General features: G+C 44.1%; 1 protein-coding gene across 1 annotated transcript in view; it reads left to right on the plus strand.

The window, feature by feature from the left end:
• LOC120055208 (glypican-1-like) overlaps positions 1-23709 on the plus strand; it is a 47516-nt gene that overhangs the window by 17305 nt on the left and 6502 nt on the right. Inside the window, exons 2-3 of the mRNA XM_039003129.1 lie at positions 17872-18030; positions 22430-22824. Coding sequence (XP_038859057.1) covers positions 17872-18030; positions 22430-22824 — 554 coding nt within the window. The remainder of the gene's footprint in view (positions 1-17871; positions 18031-22429; positions 22825-23709) is intronic.

The raw sequence follows: 23709 nt of genomic DNA on the forward strand, positions 1-23709 counted from the left end.
ATCTCATTACTTTGGTCAACTTCAGCCATTGCAGAATGTCCTGCCTTTAACCTGCAGTATTATCACCTTGGTTCTTGCCTTTTGGAGTGCAAATGGCTATTTGTGCCTGTTTAGGCCCGAGTTGATTAACTAGTTGATAGGATCTACAGTAAGATAGCCTAACTTCATTCTATTGTTTGTATTTAGCTGTATATAGCTTGTTTGTCTGCGATTCAGATGCATCCATTTAGCTTTGAAGGCATGGCTGGAGGCTGAACAGAGCTCAAACAAATTTGCAGCCTGACATTTTTCCGGCTCTGCGTCTGAATGCCTCTCTTTCACAAAATGAGATGGGCTAGCACGACGACGTGGTTTTCTCGCCATTACCAAGGGGGATTTGGAACCACGCCCTGTGCTCCTGTTCAGGCTCGAACTGTGTTCAGGCTCGCTGTGGTATTTAGTCCGAGCCCCACGGAGGGCTTTTAAGAATACAGGGAGGAATGAGAAGAAGGAATGTTGGTTGGTTAACAGAGGGATCTGTAGCGGAAAAGGATGGGACATGTAGGTTAACAACACTAGATTGTGATATTCATTATGTACATGTTTTATAATTAAAGTGCTTATGTCTGAGAAAATGGCTCAATACTGTTTTAAAAGGTTTCTACTGTCCAATGTGCTCTGTATTCTCAAGACACAGGTTAGTATTTCTCTCTGAAGTTTTGATAATAGTCCGCTCACAGTAGAAGTCTTTTTGAACCCGTTCCGAAATGGACCTGGTGTTTACCCACCCGGACCCGATATGCATAAATAAAACATTTTAATATAGAGACCCGTTCTGAACGGACCTGAGGACAACTAGACCCGTTCCTTATAGACCTGGTTGGATCCAGACACGATCCAATCTGAGTGAGGGAAGCAGGAGAACATAATTTTTTTAAGCTACTAGCAGGGGGAGGGGCCATACTGTGAGGGAGTGAAACAGGGAGGAGGGAGGGAGATACGAGAAACAGCAACCAACCAACCAACTTAATGCAGCTGGTGGCCACAGCAGATACTGACTGTTACTTTTGATTTTGACCCCCCCTTTGTTCAGGGACACATTATTCCATTTCTGTTAGTCACATGTCTGTGGAACTTGTTCAGTTTAGGTCTGTTGTTGAATCTTGTTATGTTCATACAAATATTTACACAGTCTGTAAAGTTGACACAGCTGACTATGAGAGGACCTTTCTTTTTTTGATGAGTTTATATATATATATACTGTATATACAGTGGGGAGAACAAGTATTTTCTACACTGCCGATTTCGCAGGTTTTCCTTCTTACAAAGCATGTAGAGGTCTGTAATTTTTATCATAGGTACACTTCAACTGTGAGAGACGGAATCTAAAACAAAAATCCAGAAAATCACATTGTATGATTTTTAAGTAATTAATTTGCATTTTATTGCATGACATAAGTATTTGATCACCTACCAACCAGTAAGAATTCCGGCTCTCACAGACCTGTTAGTTTTTCTTTAAGAAGCCCTCCTGTTCTCCACTCCTCACAGCCTCACTGTGTTATTAATGGTTGTTTAACAGTCTGATGGCCTTGAGATAGAAGTTATTTCTCGGTCCCAGCTTTGATGCACCTGTACTGACCTCGCCTTCTAGATGGTAGCTGGATGGCAGTGGCTCGGGTGGTTGTTGTCCTTTATGATCTTTTTGGCCTTCTTGTGACATCAGATGCTGTAGATGTCCTGGAGGGCAGGTAGTTTGCCCCCGGTGCTGTGTTGTGCAGACCGCACCACCCTCTGGAGAGCTCTGCAGTTATGGGCGGTGCAGTTGCTGTACCAGGCGGTGATGCAGCCTGGCAGGATGCGCTCAATTGTGCATCTGTAAAAGTTTGTGAGGGTTTTAGGTGACAAGCCAAATTTCTTCAGCCTCCTGAGGTTGAAGAGGCGCTGTTGCACCTTCTTCACCACACTGTCTGTGTGGGTGGACCATTTCAGTTTGTCCGTTATGTGTATGCCGAGGAACTAAAAACTTTCCACTAGAGGTCGACCGATTATGATTTTTCAACGCCGATACCGATACAGATTATTGGAGGACCAAAAATAGCTGATACTTATTAATCGGCCAATTTTTACATGTGTATATATATATTTGTAATAATGACAATTACAACAATACTGAATGAACAATGAACACTTTTTTATTTTAACTTAATATAATACATAAATAAAATCTATTTAGTCTCAAATAAATAAGGAAAAATGTTCCATTTGGTTTAAATAATGCAAAAACACAGAGAAGAAAGTAAAATTGCAATATGTGCTATGTAACGTTTAACGTTTAAGTTCCTTGCTCAGAACATGAGAACATATGAAAGCTGGTGGTTCAATATTCCCAGTTCTTCAATATTCCCAGTTAAGATGTTTTAGGTTGTAGTTATTATAGGAATTATGACGTGTCGACTATTTCTCTCTATACCATTTGTATTTCATATACTTTTGATTATTGGATGTTCTAATAGGCACTTTAGTATTGCCAGCTTAATCTCAGGAGTTGATAGGCTTGAAGTCATAAACAGCGCTGTGATTCAAGCATTGCTAAGAGCTGCTGGAAAACGCAGTAAAGTTTGAATGAATGCTTACGAGCCTGCTGCCGCTTACCACCGCTAAGTCAGACTGCTCTATCAAATATCAAATCATAGACTTAATTATAATATAATAAACACAAAAATACGAGCCTTTGGTCATTCATTTGGTCAAATCCGGAAACTATCATTTTGAAAACAAAACGTTTATTCTTTCAGTGAAATACAGAACCGTTCCGTATTTTATCGAACGGGTGGCAACCCTAAGTCTAAATATTGCTGTTACATTGCACAACTTTCAATGTTATGTCATTATTATGGTTAGGTACATTCGTGCAACGATTGTGCTTTTTTTGCGAATGCGCTTTTGTTAAATCATCCCCCTGTTTGGCGAAGTAGACTGTGATTCGATGATACATTAACAGACACCGCATTGATTATTTGCAACGCAGGACAAGTTAGTTGAACTAGTAATATCATCAACCATGTGTAGTTAACTAGTGATTATGTGAAGATTGATTGTTTTTTATAAGATAAGTTTAGTGCTAGCTAGCAACTTACCTTGGCTCCTTGCTGCACTCGCGTAACATGTGGTCAGCCTGCCATACAGTTTCCTCGTGGAATGCAATGTAATCGGCCATAATCGGTGTCCAAAAATGGCGATTACCGATTGTTATGAAAACTTGAAATCGGCCCTAATTAATTGGCCATGCCAATCGGTCGACCTCTACTTTCCACCTTCTCCACTGCTGTCCCGTCGATGTGGATAGGGGGGTTCTCCCTCTGCTGTTTCCTGAAGTCCACGATCATCTCCTTTGTTTTGTGGATGTTGAGTGAAAGGTTGTTTTCCTGACACCACACTCTGAGTTGTTGGTAATCAATCCTACTACTGTTGTGTTGTCTGCAAACTTGATGATTGAGTTGGAGTGGACTGCATGGCCATGCAGTCATAGGTGAACAGGGAGTACAGGAGGGAGCTGAGCACCCATGTGGGGCCCCAGTGTTGAGGATCAGCGAAGTGGAGATGTTGTTTCCTACCTTCACCACCTGGGGGTGGCCCGTCAGAAAGTCCAGAACCCAATTCTACAGGGCTGGGTTGAGACCCAGGACCTCAAGCTTAATGATGAGCTTGGAGGGTACTATGGTGTTGAATGCTGAGCTGTAGTCAATGAACATTCTTACGAATGCATCATCTGTGGTTCTATTGGGGCGGTACACAAATTGAGGTGGGTCTAGGGTGACAGGTAAGGTGGAGGTGATATGATCCTTGACTAGTCTCTCAAAGCACTTCATGATGACAAAAGTGAGTGCTACGGGGCGATAGTCATTTAGTTCATTTACCTTTTCCTCCTTTGGTACAGGAACAATGGTGGCCATCTTGAAGCATGTGGGGACAGCAGACTGGGATAGGGAGAGATTGAATATGTCCGTAAACACGCCAGCTGGTCTGCACATGCTCTGAGGACGCGGCTAGGGATGCTGTCTGGTCAGGCAGCCTTGCAAGGGTTAACACGTTTAAATGTCTTAGTCACGTTGGCCACGGAGAAGGAAAGCCCACAGTCCTTGGTAGCGGGCCGCGTCCGTGGCACTGTATTTTCCTCAAAGCGTGCAAAGAAGGTGTTTAGTTTGTCTGGAAGCAAGACGTCGGTGTCCGTGATGTGGCTAGTTTTATTTTTGTAGCCCGTGATTGCCTTATGTAGACCCTGCCACATACTTCTCGTGTCTGAGCCATTGAATTGTGACTCCACTTTGTGTCTATACTGACATTTTGCTTGTTTGATTGCCTTGTGGATGGAATAACTACTCTGTTTGTATTCGGCCATATTCCCAGTCAACATTCCATGGTTAAATGTGGTGGTTCGCGCTTTCAGTTTTGAGCAAATTCCGCCCTCTATCCACGGTTTCTGGTTAGGGTAGGCTTTAATAGTCACAGTGGGTACAACATCTCCTATGCACTTCCTTATAAACTCACTCACCGAATCAGGTTGTTGTCACGTGTACATCCTGTTTGAGTTTCTGCCTAAAGGAAGGGAGGAGCAAAATGGAGTCGTGGTCATATTTGCTGATGGGAGGGTGGGGGAGGGCCTTGCATGCATCGTGGAAGTTAGAGTAGCAGTGATCCAGTGTTTTGCCAGCGCGAGTGCTACAATCAATATGCTGATAGAATTTCGGTAGCCTTGTTCTCAAATTTGCTTTGTTAAAATCCCCAGCTACAATAAATGCAGCCTCAAGATATATGGTTTACAGTTTGCATAAAGTCCAGTGAAGTTCCTTGAGGGCTGTCGTGGTATCGGCTTGAGGGGGGATATACACGGCTGTGACAATAACCGACAAGAATTCTCTACATTTAATTGTGAGGATTTCTAGGTCAGGTGAACAAAAGGACTTGAGTTCCTGTATGTTTTTACAATTACACTATGAATCGTTAATCATGAAACATACACCCCTGCCCTTCTTCTTCCCGGAGAGATGTTTATTTCTGTCGGTGTGACGCACAATGAATCCCGGTGGCTGTACAGACTCCGACAGTATATCCCGAGAGAGCCATGTTTCCGTGAAACAGAGTATGTTACAATCCCTGATGTATCTCTGGAAAGCAACCCTTGCCCTAATTTCCTCTACCTTGTTATCTAAAGACTGGACATTAGCGAGTAATATACTCGGAAGCGGTGGGTGGTGTGCGTGCCTCCAAAGTCTGACCAGAAGGCCGCTACGTCTTCCTCTTTTGGGTCAGCCTCTGGGATCAGTTCAAATGCCCTGGGTCGTTCAGACAAAGGATCCGCTTCGGGAAAGTCGTATTCCTGGTTGTAGTGCTTGTAAGTTGACGTCCCTCTGATATCCAATAGTTCTTCCTGGCTGTATGTAATAACGCTTAAGATTTTCTGGGCTAACAATGTAAGAAATAATACATAAAAAAACAAAGTACTGCAAAGTTTCCTAAGGACTAGAAGCGAGGCGGCCCTCTCTCGTCGCCATCTTGTCCCCATCTTGTTCCATTGATTAGTTATCTCCTAACTTTTTCCACACCGAGGCTCTATGACTGTAGCCTATTGCCACTTTGATGAATTCTGATTGGCCAACAACAACAACAACAAGCTACACAATCCACTCTCGTGAAAAGCAAGAGCAACATAAATGATAAAATTACTCTCTCTACTGCAGCAGTCGCGATCGGATCTGTATGGTCCCTTCCAGACAAGTCAGTTAAAATTACACATACCCGAGACCCGTGACAATCATATCAGATCCGACCCAGACCCATGACATTATTTAGAATTCTGGATCCGGACCCGCCCGGATCCGTGAAGACCTCTACCACAGTCTTTCGTTTTTAAGGTTTGGATTTAGTGTTTCACTGACTGGTGGGTTTGCGCCCACCGGAGGCATAAACATGCAGAATGTTGGCTAGGACTGAATACAGATGAGCATTGACAGCAATCAGCAGTGCCAACAAATTGCTGTGTTTTACCCAGAAGCCTGCAGGACACAAATTATATTTACTTATTCTCAACATTCTATCATTTATTTAGGGTATTTCTCACTGCAGTGCTCGCCTCTCACTGTGGCTGCCTGAAGGAGCAAATCCAATCAGAGTTAACTCCTGGATAAATGTATATGTATTAGCCCTTGGGAAGTCTAAATTTATGCTGTGGCCTAGAGGCAAGTGGAGAAGAAGAGGAACCACTTCAGTTGGAATTGTCTTTGTGTTCCTCAGACAAGGGCTTAGGGAGAGAACAGGGTCAAAGGTCATGGGCAGGCACATATCTCTCTTTTAGTTACCTACTTTATGGAGGCCCTGAGATCTGTATCTGATCCGTGGTGTGTGTGTGTGTGTGTGTCATGGTACATATGTCTGATTTTTAGGCTACTGTTAACCATTTTGTGTACTCTGTCTAACTATAATAATTATTAACTTGTATGTTCGAGAAAGGCATGGCAAAACAGGACAGATTTAATTGGGTAACCATGAAGAATAGTTTGGTTTACCAGCCAAGTGTCTGACACATTGAAGTGTAATGAAAAAGCTTAGATGCCCCATATGCAAGGCTATAGAGATGATTGATTTCAGATGGAGATATAGGATAGATAGACACAGCATAAACCTGTATATATTCAAATTGGCTAAAATGTTGAATAATTTATGTATAAAGAACATTGAATATAGATAATTGAGGAATCCGAGGAAAATACATTTGCATTTCAGATGATCCCAAATCCTCATTGTCAGTCACTGCAGACTGGTAGTAATAGTGTAATGGCCCACTTCAACATGCAAAATCCGGGCCATAACTAAATAAATTTTTCATGAATAGTTGACAAGAGAGGGATTAAGCACTCAAATAGGCTGTCTCACTACTAGTGACGGTTGCTCAACTGATTACATTTTTCCCCCTGCAGAAATTATTGGCCAGGTGATGCACTTTAATGTCATTTCTGAGAAGCTTGCAACAGAGACTACCAATGTTTAATTCTACAAATTAGCAAATGATTCTTACACCATATCAGGCACTTTACATATTTAATCTCAGACAAATATTATCTCAATGTCATCCCTTATTTCGTTGTCAGTGTAAATTAACTCTCCTCTCTGTTTCAACATTGTGGCGTTGTTGACATCAGATTTGTCACACATGGGCTTCAGATCACACAGTCTCCACTTTGTGCTGCATCAGGACTCTCTCCAGCCAGGTCTGAGAGCTGTCAGGGACCAAAAGCAAGCAGGTAGGCAGGGATGCATAGATGTTCCCCTGCCAGCGTCCCAGTAGATGCATGCGACCATTTATGAGATTAAAGCATGGGATGGCTGTAGTGGGATTATGCCAGGTGGGCCAGAAGAGACGCATTGCTCTGCTTAAGATGCACAGCAATTCAGTCAACTGAATTGATCAACTGGCACGACAGGGTGTGTGTGTGCGCGCATGCGCGGTTTTCAGGAGAGGGTGGGAAAGAGTTGATGGTTGTATAGGGTATTGTTGCTCTCAATCTACACTCTTAGAAAAAAGGGTCCCAAAAGGGTCCTTCGGCTGTCCCCGTAGGAGAACCCTTTTTGGTTTCAGGTAGAACCCTTTTTGGTTCCAGGTAGAACCCATTTGGATTCCATGTAGAACTCTTTGTGGGAAGTAGTTTGGTGTCAGGGGTGGTGCAATTATTTTTACCAAATATATTTTAACCATTATTTTAGGGGGTGCTGCATCACCCTCATCACCCTTACTTCCTGTGGCTATGTAGATACAGTAGCACCTTTTTTCTAAGAGTGTATGTTCATCATGCCCTGAATCAAAAGCTCAAGCTCCTATTCAACACTCCCAACATCTGCCTGATAATAACGTCCATAGATCCTTAGTTACCATGACAAACTAGATTAGTGAGTATGTGCTCTCTTCCTCTGTGCTGTAGTGTATAAATGTAGCGTATAAATAATTCCTTACCAGTTGCTTTGCATTCTCTATCCTACAATACCCTTGGGTGGTGGCCTGCAGGCTATGTGTAAACCTCCCTTGTGTGTGTCTGTTCTGTGTCTGTGTACAGTATCATTGTGCGCACGAGTCTGTGTGTCTCTATGCACATGGCTGAGAAAGGAGATGGAGTAGGTGTCTAATATCAGGTGACGGCTCAGCCTTTCTCTGAATACAGACGGCTGGCATTAGTGCACCGGGCGCGTCTGGCGACCTTTCACTGAGTCGGCCCCGGTGTCTAACCTGTCAACACCTGGCTGAGGAGCAGTGTCACTCCCCACACTGCGCCCCGGCCCCGGCGGTGATGTCACACTTTCCAAAATGTAAACTATCAAAATAAAGAAAGTCGCACACTCCACGTATAATCTCCCAGCAATTTAATGGGTATTTACCAACGTTTCGGCATCACTGTGCCTTCCTCAGGGTCTGCCAGGGTCTGAGGAAGGCACAGTGATGCTGAAACGTTGGTAAAAACCCATTAAATTGCTGGGAGATTATACGTGGAGTGTGCGACTTTCTTTATTTTGATAGTTTGTAGTTTATTTGCCGTTAGTCAGCACCTCCACACAAACTATTATTCTGGGTGTGCGCCAGCTCATGTTTTTTTATCTACACTTTCCAAAATGGACACACCGTCACTGAATGGCCCCTCACAGAGCCAAGGTGCCCGTAAAATGATGCAGCATTTAGAAATGACTCATGTCCTTTCCAGATGAAACTGCAGGCAGGGAGTAATGGGAATGACGGTGTGTCTGGTGAGTGGAGATGTGGGGAGGAAGGCAAAAGAGGGGCTACCATCTTAAAACAGTGGCCCACATCCCAGATACACGCTCAACAATCTCCTTGAAATGATTTATGAGATGAGTCACATCAGATGGATTATTATAGTATTTTTTTTTTTATGTAACCTTTATTTAACTAGGAAAATGCAGTGGTTTAAATGGAATCATTAATGCTGTGTTAGAGCCAATCTAATGTATATGTGTGGGCTGTAGAATGAGCTGCATGTACCGGTGGCTATGGGCCTAGATCTGCTATTCTCAGATGGATTTCCAATACAGTTGTGAATAATGTTCATGATGTAAAGTAGTGTATGATTGTAAACTGGATCATTTTCCACTATGGTGCACACAGAGCAATAGAGAGAAAGAAAGATGGGGGACAACAGAGAAAGAATAGGTCAACTTGAACACATTGGTAGTGTCTGTGGATGGAGAAAGAGAAGGAGCAGTCTGGTAGAGACAGATGCAGAGTGACTGAACATCATTCATTATCCCCTGTTACAGTATGATAGGGTGCAGAGAAACCTATATCCTTGTGTTCATTGTCATTATGTACTGTAACAGTATGGAACAAACTGCCTATATGGGACTGTGATCCACTGAATGGGCTGCAGTTTCTTTGTTTGTCACTGTAAGTGAATTAACTTTATAGCTCCTGCAGGATACCCAGTTTCCATTACGAAGCAACGTTGGAAACATTGTTAAGCTCCTTTACTGTAGTAAACATACTTCACAGTCTAGTGACAACAAACATCTCTGTGTCAGGGTTTTCGCTGCTGGTCATTCGAGTCAAGTGCAGGAGAGCAGAGAATAGGTGATCAGGCGACTTTATTAGCCAAGAGCAACAAACAGACGGGCGCAAACAGCTACAACTCAAGCCAACCGGCGAAAGTGACAAGCGCAAAATACCGTCAATAATATAACAATAAGGTTCACCAATAATTCCCCAAATAGGGTACAGGCGATGCCCAGGGTGAAAAACAAGACTGCCGTGATACAACAAACACAAAACAAAACAATTCCACACAAAGACATGGTGGGAACAGAGGAATATATATATGCAGTGTGATTAGGGAATGTAAACCAGGTGTGCGGGGAACAAGATGGAGCGGCGATGGCTAGAAGGCTGGTGACGTCGACCGGAAGTCGTGACACTCTGCCTGTGGTGGAAATGTGTTTCCTCCATCCACAGATCAGTGGTTAATCCAAACATAATTAAATATATTAAAGTGGAACGGCAAATGCTCCAGTTGGATTTTTTTGCCTCTTCTAACCAAAGTTTCCAGTTAGTTAAGGTTAGACATTCTGAAAGTCTTTTCAAGCCTTTTATTTCTCCTTCCAAGCATCTGACATGGCTTTCTTTTCAATCTCTTTTGCATGGTTCCATTTAGGTAGTTTGTTACCAACAGACATTTGTAGGCTGGCCACAAGCATCTGTCCAGACATTAATTTCTGATTGCAGAAATGACAGCCATTAGAGATAGATGTGATATGGGATGGAGAGTGCAGGTTCATGGACAAATAGTCAAAGTCAACATTATCTTTCAATGGCTGTCCAATCTAGATTTGCTAGCTACAGGGAGGAGGTGAGGAGGTGAGGGCCCTCAGAGTGTGGTGTCAGGAAAATAACCTCACACTCAACGTCAACAAAACAAAGGAGATGATCGTGGACTTCAGGAAACAGCAGAGGGAGCACCCCCCTATCCACATCGACGGGACAGTAGTGGAGAGGGTAGTAAGTTTTAAGTTCTTCGGCGTACACATCACGGACAAACTGAATTGGTCCACCCACACAGACAGCGTTGTGAAGAAGGCGCAGCAGCGCCTCTTCAACCTCAGGAGGCTGAAGGAATTCGGCTTGTCACCAAAAGCACTCACAAACTTTTACAGATGCACAATCGAGAGCATCCTGTTGGGCTGTATCACCGCCTGGTACGGCAACTGCTCCGCCCACAACCGTAAGGCTCTCCAGAGGGTAGTGAGGTCTGCACAACGCATCACCGGGGGAAAACTACCTGCCCTCCAGGACACCTACACCACCCGATGTCACAGGAAGGCCATAAAGATCATCAAGGACAACAACCACCCGAGCCACTGCCTGTTCACCCCAATATCATCCAGAAGGCGAGGTCAGTACAGGTGCATCAAAGCGGGGACCGAGAGACTGAAAAACAGCTTCTATCTCAAGGCCATCAGACTGTTATCTAAAACAAAAATCCAGAAAATGACATTGTATGATTTTTAAGTAATTAATTTGCATTTTATTGCATGACATAAGTATTTGATCACCTACCAACCAGTAAGAATTCCGGCTCTCACAGACCTGTTCGTTTTTCTTTAAGAAGCCCTCCTGTTCTCCACTCATTACCTGTATTAACCTCTAACGAGTCACCCTCCCGGATCCGGGATCCTCCTCATCAAAAAAGCTGACTAGCATAGCCTAGCCTAACGCGACAGGGATATCATATAATATAATTTCATGAAATCACGAGTCCAATACAGCAAATGAAAGATAAACATCTTGTGAATCCAGCCATCGTTTCCGATTTTTAAAATGTTTTACAGCGAAAACACAATATATATTTATATTAGCTCACCACAATAGCCAAACACACAACGCCATGTTTTCACCATGTTTCCACCGCAAAGGTAGCTTTCACAAAACCCACAAATAGAGATAAAATTAATCACTAACCTTGAACAACTTCATCAGATGACAGTCTTATAACATCATGTTATACAATAGATTTATGTTTTGTTCGAAAATGTGCATATTTGAGGTATAAATCGTAGTTTTACATTGCAGCCACCATCACAAATAGCACCAAAACAGCCAGAATAATTACAGAGAGCAACGTGAAATACATAAATACTCATCATAAAACATTTATGAAAAATACATGGTGTACAGCAAATGAAAGATAAACATCTTGTGAATCCAGCCAATATTTACGATTTTTTAAGTGTTTTACAGCGAAAACACAATATATATTTATATTAGCTCACCACAATAGCCAAACACACAACGCCATTTATTCACCGCCAACATAGCTTTCACAAAACCCAGAAATAGAGAAATAGAGATCACTAACCTTTGGACAACTTCATCAGATGACAGTCTTATAACACCATGTTATACAATACATTTATGTTTTGTTCGAAAATGTGCATATTTAGAGGTACAAATCCTGGTTTTACATTGTGAATAAGTAGCCATGATGCACCAAATTGTCCGGAGATATTTTGGACAGTCACGTAATCTAACCAAAGAACTCATCATAAACTTTACTAAAAAATACATGTTGTGCAGCAAATGAAAGATACACTGGTTCTTAATGCAACCGCTGTGTTAGATTTAAAAAAATAACTTTAGTACAACATACAGCATGCAATATTGTGAGACAGCGCTCACCTATTCTCCGCCTTGTTGGAGCCAACATATTCCACAAAAATACGAAATAACATCATAAATATTCTCTTACTTTTGATGATCTTCCATCAGAATGTTGTGCAAGGAGTCCTAGTTCCAGAATAAATCGTTGTTTTGTTTTAGAATGTCCATTTCTTCTGTCGAATTAGCAACTTTGGCTAGCCATGTGGAGGGCACATGTCCAAGAAATCTTTGCGCACTGAACGAAAAATTCCAAAATTCCCAATAAACGTCGAATAAACTGGTCAAACTCGGTTGAAAATCCTACTTTAGGATGTTTTTCTCATATGTATCCAATAAAATCAGAGCCGGAGCATTTCGTCGTGTATACGTAACGCATTTCAGAAGACAATGTTAGGTTCCCTGGTGCGCAGTTCAATACTGACAAAAGAGCGGACCTGTCACTCCAAAAGCTCTCATTCGGTCTCAGATCAAGCTAGACACCCCATTCAACATTCTACTGCCTGTTGACATCTAGTGGAAGGCGTATGAAGTGCATACAGATCCATAAATATAAGCCAGTTGAATAGGCAGGCCCTGACACAGAGCCCCATTTTCAGAATTTTCACTTCCTCTTTGGAAGTTTGCTGCCAAATGAGTTCTGTTTTACTCACAGATATAATTCAAACAGTTTTAGAAACTTCAGAGTGTTTTCTATCCAATAGTAATAATAATATGCATATTGTATGATCTAGAACAGAGTACGAGGTCGTTTAATTTGGGCACGATTTTTCCTCAAAGTGAAAACAGCGCCCCCTATTAAGAAGAAGTTTTAACTGCACCTGTTTGAACTCGTTACCTGTATAAAAGACACCTGCCCACACACTCAATCAAACAGACTCCAACCTCTCCACAATGGCCAAGACCAGAAAGCTGGTTAAGGACATCAGGGATAAAATTGTAGACCTGCACAAGGCTGGGATGGGCTACAGGACAATAGGCAAGCAGCTTGGTGAGAAGGCAACAACTGTTGGCGCAATTATTAGAAAATGGAAGAAGTTGAAGATGACGGTCAATCACCCTCGGTCTGGGGCTCCATGCAAGATCTCACCTCGTGGGGCATCAATGATCATGAGGAAGGTGAGGGATCAGCCCAGAACTACACGGCAGGACCTGGTCAATGACCTGAAGAGAGCTGGGACCACAGTCTCAAAGAAAACCATTAGTAACACACTACGTCGTCATGGATTAAAATCCTGCAGCGCACGCAAGGTCCCCCTGCTCAAGCCAGCGCATGTCCAGGCCCGTCTGAAGTTTGCCAATAACCATCTGGATGATCCAGAGGAGGAATGGGAGAAGGTCATGTGATCGTATGAGACAAAAATAGAGCTTTTTGGTCTAAACTCCACTCGCCGTGTTTGGAGGAAGAAGGATGAGTACAACCCCAAGAACACCATCCCAACCGTGAAGCATGGAGGTGGAAACATCATTCTTTGGGGATGCTTTTCTGCAAAGGGGACAGGACGACTGCACCGTATTGAGGGGAGGATGGATGGGGCCATGTATCGCGAGATCTTGGCCAACAACCTCCTTCCCTCAGTAAGAGCATTGAAGATGGGTCGTGGCTGGGTCTTCCAGCATGACAACGACCCGAAACACACAGCCAGGGCAACTAAGGAGTGGCTCTGTAAGAAGCATCTCAAGGTCCTGGAGTGGCCTAGCCAGTCTCCAGACCTGAACCCAATAGAAAATATTTGGAGGGAGCTGAAAGTCCGTATTGCCCAGCGACAGCCCCGAAACCTGAAGGATCTGGAGAAGGTCTGTATGGAGGAGTGGGCCAAAATCCCTGCTGCAGTATGTGCAAACCTGGTCAAGAACTACAGGAAACGTATGATCTCTGTAATTGCAAACAAAGGTTTCTGTACCAAATATGAAGTTCTGCTTTTCTGATGTATCAAATACTTATGTCATGCAATAAAATGCAAATTAATTACTTAAAAATCATACAATGTGATTTTCTGGATTTTTGTTTTAGATTCCGTCTCTCACAGTTGAAGTGTACCTATGATAAAAATGACAGACCTCTACATGCTTTGTAAGTAGGAAAACCTGCAAAATCGGCAGTGTATCAAATACTTGTTCTCCCCACTGTACATATTCTTCATTCCTTTACACTTGTGTGTATAAGGTAGTTGTTATGAAATTGTTAGGTTAGATTACTCGTTGGTTATTATTGCATTGTCAGAACTAGAAGCACAAGAATTTTGCTACACTCGCATTAACATCTGCTAACCATGTGTATGTGACAAATAAAATGTGATTTGATTTTGATTTGATTTGATACATTTTCTGTGGAAGTCTTGCAGATTGTATTAGCCTGTATTATGTGTATGTTGTGCCTTTGACTGTGGCTGGCAGAGCTCTAATTGGCTATGAATGGGCTTTGATTCGATTAGTGTGACACAGGGGGCAAGGTTGGCCACCCCTCATCTCCCTCAGCAGTAATCTGTCTCTTGAATAAATGCTGTAAGTGGGCTGGACTCTCTCCCCGCACCTGCTCCCTCACATAGCCAGCCAGAGCCAGACCTGTTCTGTCTGTCTGTCGAACACTGAGCAGCAAACAGGATATAGCCCACTAGCCACTATAGCCAGGAACTACATACCCATTTTCAATCATACCCATCACAGATAATACATAGATAGGCCTAGAGCTTCTCTATATGGAGTGCCGAAGGTTACATATATAGCATTGTAAGGGATCTACATAATGTAGGCATAGGTCTCAGGAACCTTGCTGTCTTACTGGTCCAATGAAAGATGTGATCCTATCTGCATACTGATGATGACTTGCTAGTTGTTATTCTGTGTGTCTGTCTTTGCATGTCTATGGATTAGGGAGGTGTGTCTGGGTGCTCAGGCTTGTGTGTCCCTGTGTCCCTGGCTTGTATGAATGTGTGTGCACACGACAAATCTGATTTATCAGTCTTGTCTCTCCTTGAAATGCAGGCCACACGCCTGTCCCCTGCTCGCTGACTAAAATGGACGAGCGCTCACGAGCTGGCCAGGAGATTAGATGTTTAATGGGATTTAAGCCTTTTCTTCTCTGCAAGACGCTAGGCCTACCAGAGACATACAATATGATTTCTACTGGAATCCCTCCATTGTGTTTTTACTGGTTCACACTTTGCGCTGCATATCAAATCACCTCAGTACAACCTGTTTGAAGTCTCGCTTCAGAAGCTATGCGCTGTTTCAAAGTGAAGAGATTTTAACTCTGACACATGAGAGAGAGGCACGAGGAAGGAGTTTACGATAGGAGAATGCACAGTAAAAATGTCTGTCAAGTTAACAGAGTTCTGCTCTCATCTCTTTACACAGCGTGATCACGATCAGGCTCAATCATCCCTTTTTTTATCTCCTCTCAAAGTTGTTTGATTCGATATAAAGGATTGCAAATACTCCTCATGCCAGTGCCACATGCTGTGCAAAAGACTATAGGAAAACAGACAGACTACTGCTTGACTACCACACAACTAGTGAGCTTCTTGGCACACAGATCCTATTTCCCTTCTCTAGAATTTTAAGATAAAAGAAGTGAGGAAATAAATAAGTGAATAGAGATGTCTCTGCACTTTTCCCTCCTGCTGTAGTCAGGATTCATAAAAGATGCATGGATGTGATAGCATCTCTCGCTCCAGTTCCCGGGGCAGACAGCCAGGGCCAGGCAGAGGCAGGGCTTTAGCAGGGAACCCGTTTGTGAAGTGGCAGAGAGGGCTGGGGGGCAGACCACTCACCCTCATCCCCTCTACGCCTAACCCCCTCCTCAGGCTCACCCCCGCCTGCTCGGGGACTGGGGCTGCAGACTGCACTCTAAGCTGTCTGGCTCTTTCGCTCTTTCGCTCTTTGTGTGTGTGTGTGTGTGTGTGTGTGTGTGTGTGTGTGTGTGTGTGTGTGTGTGTGTGTGTGTGTGTGTGTGTGTGTGTGTGTGTGTGTGTGTGTGTGTGTGTGTGTGTGTGTGTGTGTGTGTGTGTGTGTGTGTGTGTGTGTTATAGAAGAATTTAACAATATTGTTTTTTGTTCTGCCTGGAACTTGTCAGTAATACATATGGAAGCAAATGCACTTCATAGAAGATTCTTGTAATATCTGACTTATATTGGTGGTTAACATTTAGACATAACAGAAATATTGTATGTATTATATAAAAAACATACAAGAGACATGTAAGCTAAGCCTTCTAAGGCACATGGGACATGCATGTTTCAAAGCACTTGCTTACTACTGTCTGATGTCATTGATACATGCAATGTGACACTTATTGAAAAAAGAAGCAAAGTCTGCCATGAGGAGGAGCAGGAGGAGGAAGGGGAAATGCGGAGGGTGAGGAGGAGAGGCGGGGGGGGGGGGGGGGGGAGGAGAAGGGAGAGAGGATGAGGAGAGAGGAGGACAGGAGGAGGAGAGAAGAGGCGGAGAAGGGTGGAGGGGGAAGAGGAGGAGGAAAGAGGTAGAGGGAGAGGAGGACAAGGGGATAAGGAGAGAAGAGGACAGGAGGGGGAGGACAGGAGGGGAGGAGAATAGCAGGAGGAAGGGGGAAAGCAGAGGAGGAGGAGGAGGATAGGGAGAGGAGGAGGAGAGAGGGGGGAGAAGAGGCCAGGAGATGGAGGAGGAGGACAGGAGGAGAGGATGACACGAGGAGGAGAGGGAGAGGGGGAGAATGAGGAATGACTGATAGCAGCAGTGAATATATTTAGTTGTTAAGTGGACATTTCTCAACAATCAGTCTCACGATAGCACATTGGTATTAGTCTGTGACAAATACCAAAGCTAAACAGGGCTTGGCTTGGCTAAGACACTGGATAGGAGACCAAAAGTGTAGTTGTAGGTAAATCAGCTGTCCAGCTGTCCAGAGGTGCTTCCCAGCCTTAAACATGGAAACTCATAAATTAAAATGTATATACAAATTTTGTATTTTTATTATAGTAATTGTCATGTTTTTTTACATGTTGACTTATAAAAAACGTGAAACCTATAAGGAAAGCATTTATTTTGTAGAGGTTACATTCTCAGAACATACACTTTTCCTATAATATTCATAGATGGCTCAAATAATTCATGAATTTTGTCTCAAATATGTCATACCATATCTTTGTAGGAAATGCACCACAATCATGTATTCAATTGTGTATGTCATATAAGGCTTATAAGTCAACACATATACAAATACACCATGGACATATAAGGAAAAACATATAAAATCTTACCAGAGCCTTAGTAGATTACTTATTAGATTTTTGGACAAATAATCTTCTTCTGCCATTCAGAAAGTAATCCCCTGTGGCTCAGTTGGTAGAGCATGGCACTTGCAATGCCAGGGTTGTGGGTTTGATTCCCACCAGGGACTAGCATGAAAATGTACAGTATGCATTCACTACTGTAAGTTACTCCAGATGTTAAATGTGTGGAAAGATAGTTTGTTTTACATGTTAGTCATTTAGCAGACGCTCTTATCCAGTGACTTACAGGAGCAATTAGGGTGAAGTGCCTTGCGCAAGGGCACATCGACAGATTTTTCACCTTTCACCTCAGGGATTCAAACCAGCAACCTTTCGGTTACTGGCCTAACGCTCTTAGAGCCTCTTTAAAATCTACTCTTTAGTATTAAGTGGATAAAACCCTAAACATGTCCTCTCCTCTGTCTTGTCCCTAGGTGAGCACCTGCGGATCTGTCCCCAGGGGTACACCTGCTGTACCAGTGCCATGGAGGAAACCCTGTCCAACCTGAGTCGCAGGGAGTTTGAGGGGCTGGTCAGAGAGGCAGGACGCTCGCTACAGGCCTCCCTCAACACACAGTACAGGAGCTTCGACAGTGAGTAGCCACAGAGAACTCATACTCTCCTCTATACTGACAATACACGCACAGATGCACGTATGCACTTACACACACAAAACACACAAACCCTCATAAAATGAACATGGGCATCTACTCTGTCTGTGATTCAGTTGTTTAACGAGAGGATAGGGCAAGTGTTGACGTGGTCTCAGATAAATAAACAAACCAAATAAATGTCCACACGTCAGAAAGACACGCTGAGCTGTCAACCTGAAGGGGAAAGGAGGTCACTAGACATTAGGATAATAACACTAGACATTGGGAATTGTGTATTTGTGTCAAAATGCTGATACTTCCTGACATTTCTTAAGCGCTGCCTGTCTTGACACCAGCCTCAGGTCTGTAGTTGCGTGCAATCTTTTCATCAACTGGATGACCTTGATAGTGTCCTTGACTTGTTCTGCGAATTTTGAAGACATTACTGCAATCTTTGACCCATCACTAATAAACTCTATTTATATAAATGAATCAATATAGTCCTGAGGCTCCAGCTACAGTAGCACTATGGAGCCGGAGGATACCGTACCCATATGACAGCAGCTGATGACGCCTGAAACACGGCTGTTTGCTCGGGAAAATAAATCTCCCACAAAGTAATCTGGACATCCATCCATCCATCTGATTAACATAAGATTAAAACAGGATGTGGGGATGATGGCATGCAGTCATATTTCCTGTCTTGATGGGCCCTAGCTGTCATCAGAGTGGTAGAGACAGAGACAGGTAGACACAGACAGGAGAGGGGAAGGCGGGCCGCTGGGAGACAGAGTTATGATTGGCTGTGGTAATGAGTCATGGAACCTAGCAGACACTGTGGTGGGGAAGAGGGAGGGGTGAAATGTGATAAGCTGCCCCCCCCCCTCTCCTCCACCCCATCTACCCCCACAGGCTGGGATGCTGGCCCTGCTAATGAGCATTTGACCCAATGAGGAGAGTGGCTGCCAGAAGCATCACATCACCACACATCAGAGTAATGAGAGAGAGAGAGAGAGAGAGAGAGAAAAGGGCAGAGAAAGAGAAGGGTGAAGCAGGTAGGTAGTGGAAGAGAGAGGGACAGAGAGAAAAAGAGGGAGAGAGGGGAATGATGGATTGATTAGAGGTAGTGGAGGGCGATATGGAGAAAGAGAGAGAAAAAAGCGAAAGCGAAAAGGGAGGAGAGGAGAGAAGAAAGAGAGGGGTTGCGAAAGGGTATGGTGGTATGAGTCAGGCAGTGTGTGTCAGATGGGGAGTTCCAGTACATTTTTCTCCTGCTTTCTATACTTCCTAAACGTCTGGGCTGCTCTGATTTACGGAGTGAGATAAAATCAGTGTGACTGATATGTGTGACAGACGCCTTGGCAGAGTTAGCCTAGCTTAGCAACAGGAGGAAGGTGTGGGCCACACAACAACAAGGACACCGTCACACACAGGGGCTGGGCTGGCAGAACAGTACAGAGCAGGGTTTTCCAAACTCTATCCTGGGGACCCCAAGGGGTGCACGTTTTGTTTTTTGCACTACACAGCTGATTCAAATAATTAATTAATTATTTGAATCAGCTGTGTAATGCTAGGGCATAAACCAAAACGTGAACCCCTTGAGGTCCCGAGGACTGAGTTTGGGAAACGCTGGTATAGAGCTAGTCCAGCTGCATACACAACCCCTGCCCCCTCCTCATCTCCCTCAACATCAGGAGGTTACAGCCACAGAGACAGAGGGAGGCCAGATGTTGGTGAGGATGAAGCAATCCATCAAAGAGGAACCGTAGAGCTACAGCTACATGAAGCAGCGATAGAGAGGGGAGGAAATGGAAGTGTGCAGGTGATGTTTCAAGTCCATTTGGTATGATTGCAGCTGTGTCTTCCGTAGACTACAGCAGATGAACAGGAGCAGTAGGTAGCAGCAGTAGCAATAGAAAACAGAGCAGCAGTAGGAGCAGTTGAAACGGAATGAACAGAAGATCGAGGAGAGGAGTGGCGGTAAGAGTTGCATGGCCATCTGGTTGTGTTTAGGGTTGCCGGGCGTGGGCCCTGGACTCACTCAGCTAAATGGAGTTTTTTACTGCTACTCCACAGCAGCAGCGGCACTCACAGGCCCCGGCCCCGGCCCAGGCCCTCCGCCTGTCTCCAGCATTCAATCCCTCAGATTAGAGGGAGAGTCAGAGGCAGTCTGCCCTCCCTAACCCTCCCTCTACGGGGGTCAGCTCCAGCAGCAGGGAGCAGCCCAGTCATTGTGTCAGCAGAATGGGAGGTGACAGAGTTTTATTACATTCCCCCCTGACACTGTAACTCTCAGTATCCGCTGCTTTATTGGAAGGCTCAATAAGGAGGTATGTAGGACAATGGTATAGTCCGTTGTTATTTTAGTTTTTCTCTCTTCCTCTCACTTTACCCGCGAAGTGCAGTTAACTGAACTGCAGCTGAGACAGTGCTCTACAGTTCTACGGTTGAGTTCCCAGGTTCTCACAGTGTCTATAGTTCGTTTGTCAGGCATGCTAGAACACTCCTCCTTGTATGTCACATTGGGCCAAATCGATCTGCTCATTCCCACGCTCCCATTTATTTGTTTATTTATGTAGCACGAAAAGCTTACCCACTAAGCACAGACATCATTTCAACATCTAGTTTTGATTTACATTTGGTTGAGTTGTTAACTAATGTGACTTCAGCCAGAAATCAACAATAAATGTCACCATGTCAATGTATTTAGGTTCAAAATTAGATTTATAAAAAATAAGAAATTAGTTTTCCACGTTGATTCAACGCCATCACTTTTTGGGGTTTTTTGATTTTTTTACACTTTTGATTCAAACAGTTTTTGCCCAGTGGGTAGTGACTTTGGTTTTTGGAGAACACAAATCAATCATACGTCTGGGTGACAAATGGGAGGACAGTTGGATCTGTACTTTACTGTCTAGCTAATCTCGTAACAGCCTAATTTGGTTCTGGGTGCAGATATTCAAATCTAATTAAATTGTATTAGTCACATGCGCCGAATACAACAGGTATTACAATACAACAACCTTACAGTGAAATGCTTACTCACGAGCCCCTAACCAACAACGCAGTTACATTTTTTGTTGTTGTTGTAAGAATAAGAAATAAAAGTAACAAGTGATTAAAGAGCAGCAGTAAAATAACAATAGCGAGACTATACACAGGGGGGTACCGGTACAGAGTCAATGTGCGGGGGCACCGGTTAGTCGAGGTAATATGTACATGTAGGTAGAGTTATTAAAGTGACTATGCATAGATGATAACAACAAAGAGTAGCAGCGATGTAAAAGAGGAGGGGGGGGGGGGCAATGCAAATAGTCTGGATAGCCATTTTATTAGATGTTCAGGAGTCTTATGGCTTTGGGGTAGAAGCTGTTTAGAAGCCTCTTGGAACTAGACTTGATGTACTGGGTGATGTACTGGGCCGTACGCACTACCCTCTGTAGTGCCTTGCGGTCGGAGGCCGAGCAGTTGCCATACCAGGCAGTGATGCAACCAGTCAGGATGCTCACGATGGTGCAGCTGTACAACCTTTTGAAGATCTGAGGACCCATGACAAATCTTTTCAGTCTCCTGAGGGGGAATAGGTTTTGTTGTGCCTTCTTCACTACCTACTGTATATCTGTGTGTTGGTGGTGATATGCTCACATTCTATGGGATCTACTGTACTTCAAGTAGTGGCCATTTAGCTGTACTTTATCTGAGTCTGTGTTCACTCTGTGGGCAGAGGCCAGCAGCACTGATGAAACAAACACTGGGAAGGCTAAGCTTGGTTTTTGGGGTTTGATGTCACACAATGCTTTGAATCGCCAACATACTACACAGTAAAACTGACTAACTGCAGCCTCCATTTTGATTTGGGTGGAGAGGGGCGGCGCAGGGCAGCACAGTAGACGGGTACTGAGGCCCAGAAGGTGCTGTTTCTCGTGACAGACAGGTGGTGATGGAACTAATGGTGTAATGGCTGACAGCTGGAGACCAAACAGATGAAAAGAGAGTGAGAGAGGAAAAACAAAAAGGGTAAAGACAAAAAGGAAAGGAGAGAACGAAAGTTAGGGATAGAGCGTGAGGGGAAGAGGGGGAAGGGTTTATAAATGCAGGTAACCATCAATATGAATGAGCCTTTTAGGCACTGTAGAATAGACCATAGGGCTGTAGCAGTCAAGTATCTAACTGCTATTGATCATCTCTTTTATCATCTCAGTGTTTGATTGGTCGGTCGCCTCAAGTTCACAGGTCACTTCCTGTTTGCGCAAGTAAAGGAATGTCTCTCCTCTCGCTCTAGGCTCGCCAGGCCCTGTATTAAGGGGTCTGTGGCAAAGGCATTGATAAGTTCTGCACCTGTCCAATAGGTAAAACGGACTATTCCAGTATTTGACTCCTCGTCTCTCTCTCTCCTCAGCGTACTTCACAGACCTCTTGAACAGATCCGAGCGTTCCCTTCAAGAGTCCTTCCTGGCCACGCTGGGCTCTCTCTACTCCAAGAACGCTCCTGTGTTCCAGGACCTGTACGCTGACCTGCGTCGCTACTACCGTGGCTCCGCTGTCAACCTGGAGGAGACGCTCAACGACTTCTGGGCACGGCTGCTGGAGCGCCTGTTCAAGGCATCCTCCCTCCTGCAGTACACCCTCACTGACGACTACCTGGAGTGTGTGGCCAAGCAAACGGAGACCCTGCGGCCCTTTGGGGACGTCCCCCGTGACCTCAAGCCCAAGGTCACCAGGGCCTTCGTGGCGGCGCGGTCATTCGTCCAGGGCTTGACTGTCAGTGGGGAGGTGGTCCGCAAAGTCTCCCAGGTACTGTTATAGTAGAAACCTGTGCTGTTTCACGTGTTGCTACCGCTGATAAATATGGCAGTGCTTTTTATTCCTGATATTACCACCTCACATCCGCCACACCGTCAACCATTAAACACCCTGCACACACATAAACGCTGTCAACCAGTTGAAATTGGGATTGTTATGTAAATCACAGAGTAAGTTCCTTGCGTAAATCTGTCACAGAAAGAAAATGCCCTGGGTGTGTAATTTTCACCCCCAGGCAGTGTGTTTAACCTTGGTTACCCTGGTGAAAACATATGCATACTGTAGATAGATAGAGAGCAAGAGAAATAGCATGTGGATGGATGGAATAATCCCTTTGAGCTATGGTTGATTACTGTCGTTACTGTCAGTGACAGTGGCTGATGTAACAGTATGGCATCATGGGTGTCTGTCCTGTCACTGATCTTAATTTAGCAGCACCATTACCTGTCCGCTCTGCTCTGTTCCACTCCACCTCCTGTTGTCACACTGTAGGAGATCTAACACTGTGGGATGTCACAATCAATCGGTGACATTCGGACGTATTAGGAAGCTGGTTGTCTGTCTGTGTACATTAAGGCCTGTTGATGGGTTCCTGTGAAGTCTGTTAATACAAGGACCGGTTGTAATGACACCGCTTTAATCTTGTTAGCTGTTCAGTCTCCTTGTGAAGTTCTTAATGGTCTCTCATTCTAGACAGCATAAGCTCGCTCTTATCCTTTTAAGGAGCTACATTTGAAGCTGCATTCTGGGAAAATGACATGGTCCTCCTCCGAATGCTTTAATAGTGCGAGATTATTCTTGGAAATGATAGCCAACTCTTGTAACAGTTAGCATCCTTTAGGAAACATCTACACCAACATATCCATTTATCTATCC

This window comes from Salvelinus namaycush, chromosome 10 (assembly GCF_016432855.1).
Source record: "Salvelinus namaycush isolate Seneca chromosome 10, SaNama_1.0, whole genome shotgun sequence".
Lineage (NCBI taxonomy): Eukaryota > Metazoa > Chordata > Actinopteri > Salmoniformes > Salmonidae > Salvelinus > Salvelinus namaycush.